We start from the raw sequence: 2,347 nt of genomic DNA on the forward strand, positions 1-2,347 counted from the left end.
TATGCGAGCAGTATAAATAAGCACTATTATTATACTTTTCCCAATTAAGTGGGAAAAGACAAAGTAAAAGAAGAAGAAGATTCTTGTAATGATGTAATGCCTTCACTGGTCGCTGCTTAATTAAAATTGCTACTCATTTGTTCTCTCGAAGCTGAGTGCATCCCGTATTTCTTAAAATCTGACGTTACACCTCTTTAAACTTTTTCAATAGAACGGCATCAAATTACTTTTTTGGAGTTTTGACCTCAGATTAGGATTATTCACATCTTTTTACGCAGAAATTGACCTTTTATTCACAATTTTTACCCAAATGGAATAAATTCTATTCCTTATTTCGGACATCTTGGTTCAAATCGAACATCATTGCCAGGTAGGGATCGCAATGTCATACCAAACTCGGTTCGTATATCTTGCACACATCTGCACCTATCTCCCGGTAGTACCTTGTATCTCCTCAGTAGTGTACTTAGTGTCACTTTCATCTGGAGCATGGCGTATTTGTAGCCAACACAATATCTGCAAAAAAAAAATGGACCGATTACAATACTTTCTCGTTACTAGTATAGCTCCGCTATAACTGTAGTAGTAGAAAGTGAAAAAAAAAAAAAATGAGTTACATCCTTGTCACTTTTGTGGACTACATACCAAATTTCAAGTCTCTAGCTCATACCGTTCCCGAGGTAATAATAAATTACGTCAAAAAGCGGCCGCCAAGCGTTGCACCAACCTTAACCATAAATTTCGTGTCGCATCCTTGTCACATTTGACAACTGCATACCAAATTTCAAGTCTCTAGCTCTTTCCGTTCTCGAGATATTCTGTTTACAGGGTCTTATCGTCCCGAAATCGAAGAGAAGGAAGACAGGATAGGAGAAAGTCGGCCGTTCCGAGGAACGAACCTTATCCCTTCAGGATAAAATCCGCTCCAGTACCAGTGTGAAAAGATTATTGAAACATGGAAATTGCAAAGGCACTTTTGTGATATCCACAAAAAGAACCTAGGTGTTCTATGAACGCCTGATATCTGACTTGTTATGCCATGTGTAAAACATGTGAAAAGGCTCAGAGAAAAGTAATAGAAATTTTGACTAAAAGGTCCGTTCACACGGGCCTTTAGTGTGCTGTTAATTCTGAAATAACCCCCTATTAGAGTTTACTCTAACTTATGGGACGATACCTAATTGAAACGTAAGACGTAAGTGGGCAGTTAACGGAACGCTAACTTTGGTTGCAAAAATTCGCTGTTATCAACCGTGTATTACCTTGAAGAACGTCTTGACTATCAGTTGGAGAGGAAGGTTGAGCGGGAACGGCACATTCCTCCAGATCCCAGAGTCAATCATACCGGGGTGAAGACAGTTAACTGTTACACCTGGGAAGAAGGAGAATAGGGGGTCATTCGTTGTTTTGGGTCCACACCAGAAAGCAGAGCCGTACTTAGGAAGGGGCGGAACCACTGTAGGACAGACTCCGAAAATTTGGAGCACATAAAAGTATGCCGGCAACTGAGTAGTCGGGTTGGAAGAGTCCAGTTAGCGTTAGCGGGTTGGATCAGTCCAAGTTAAAATGGTACCTACCTGAGCCTTCTAGTCTTCGAGCCAGCTCAAGACTGAACATAATATTGGCGTATTTTTGAGATAGTTGCTGCGCTTAACGGTATTTTGACCGCTTTTGGACAGATGTCGACCGTTTTTTGGCGGTTTTCAGCTATAGCGACAAAACGGTTAGAGATATTGTAAAAGTTAGGGTAAAAGAACACTCAAATAAGCAGCGGTTTTCAGCTATAGCGACAAAACGGTTAGAGATATTGTAAAAGTTGGGGTAAAAGAACACTCAAATAAGCATCATTCAATAGGATAAGGAAAGTCGTGTGATGTTCACACCAGATTTTTATTATATTAGTTTTTAGTGTTATATTGTATGTATTATGATAAGTTTCAATTGTAAAAATGGGATTATGAATGCAACGACACAAACCACAAATTTATACAAATAAAATAGTGCCGTTTGCCAAAAACTTTGTACAAAGTTACGAATAAGTTCTACTTGTGTAGTGTGTACAAACAAAAAACAATAACAATAACTACTCAACAACTTGTGGAATAATGAGGTTCTGCTTGTGTAAATGAAAAATACGTGTACGAAATCTTTAGGTCATAGGGTCATTCATAATCCCATCCGCCTAATCTTATCTTTTCTTTTTTTTTCCAAAATTCTCCATCGCTTCGGTGTCTGTCTGTCTGACCCCATAGAAGGACTTATCCAAACCTAGTCAACCTATATATCAAATTAAAGGTCTTTTTACCAAGAACACGAAAGCGATGGTGCAAATTTTGTCAAAAAAAAA

General features: G+C 38.6%; 1 protein-coding gene across 1 annotated transcript; it reads right to left on the reverse strand.

Moving 5' to 3' along the window:
- Window positions 1-1,056: 1,056 nt before the first annotated feature.
- LOC113472862 (retinol dehydrogenase 14-like) lies at window positions 1,057-1,626 on the reverse strand. Its single transcript, XM_026832646.1, has 2 exons — window positions 1,578-1,626; window positions 1,057-1,372 (listed from the first exon to the last, which is right to left on the reverse strand). The coding sequence occupies exons 1-2, from the start codon at window positions 1,615-1,617 to the stop codon at window positions 1,248-1,250; spliced, it is 165 nt and encodes a 54-aa protein (XP_026688447.1). The 5' UTR covers window positions 1,618-1,626; the 3' UTR covers window positions 1,057-1,247.
- Window positions 1,627-2,347: the final 721 nt, after the last annotated feature.

Source organism: Diaphorina citri, unplaced genomic scaffold, assembly GCF_000475195.1.
Source record: "Diaphorina citri unplaced genomic scaffold, Diaci psyllid genome assembly version 1.1 scaffold9463, whole genome shotgun sequence".
NCBI classification, from domain to species: Eukaryota; Metazoa; Arthropoda; class Insecta; order Hemiptera; family Psyllidae; genus Diaphorina; species Diaphorina citri.

Coding starts and splice junctions, on each gene's coding strand:
- LOC113472862 (XM_026832646.1), bottom strand. CDS start 1,617: ATGTTCAGTCTTGAGCTGGCTCGAAGACTAGAAGGCTCAG. Junction 1,373..1,577: donor TCGAAGACTAGAAGGCTCAG/GTAGGTACCATT, acceptor CCTTCTTCCCAG/GTGTAACAGTTAACTGTCTT.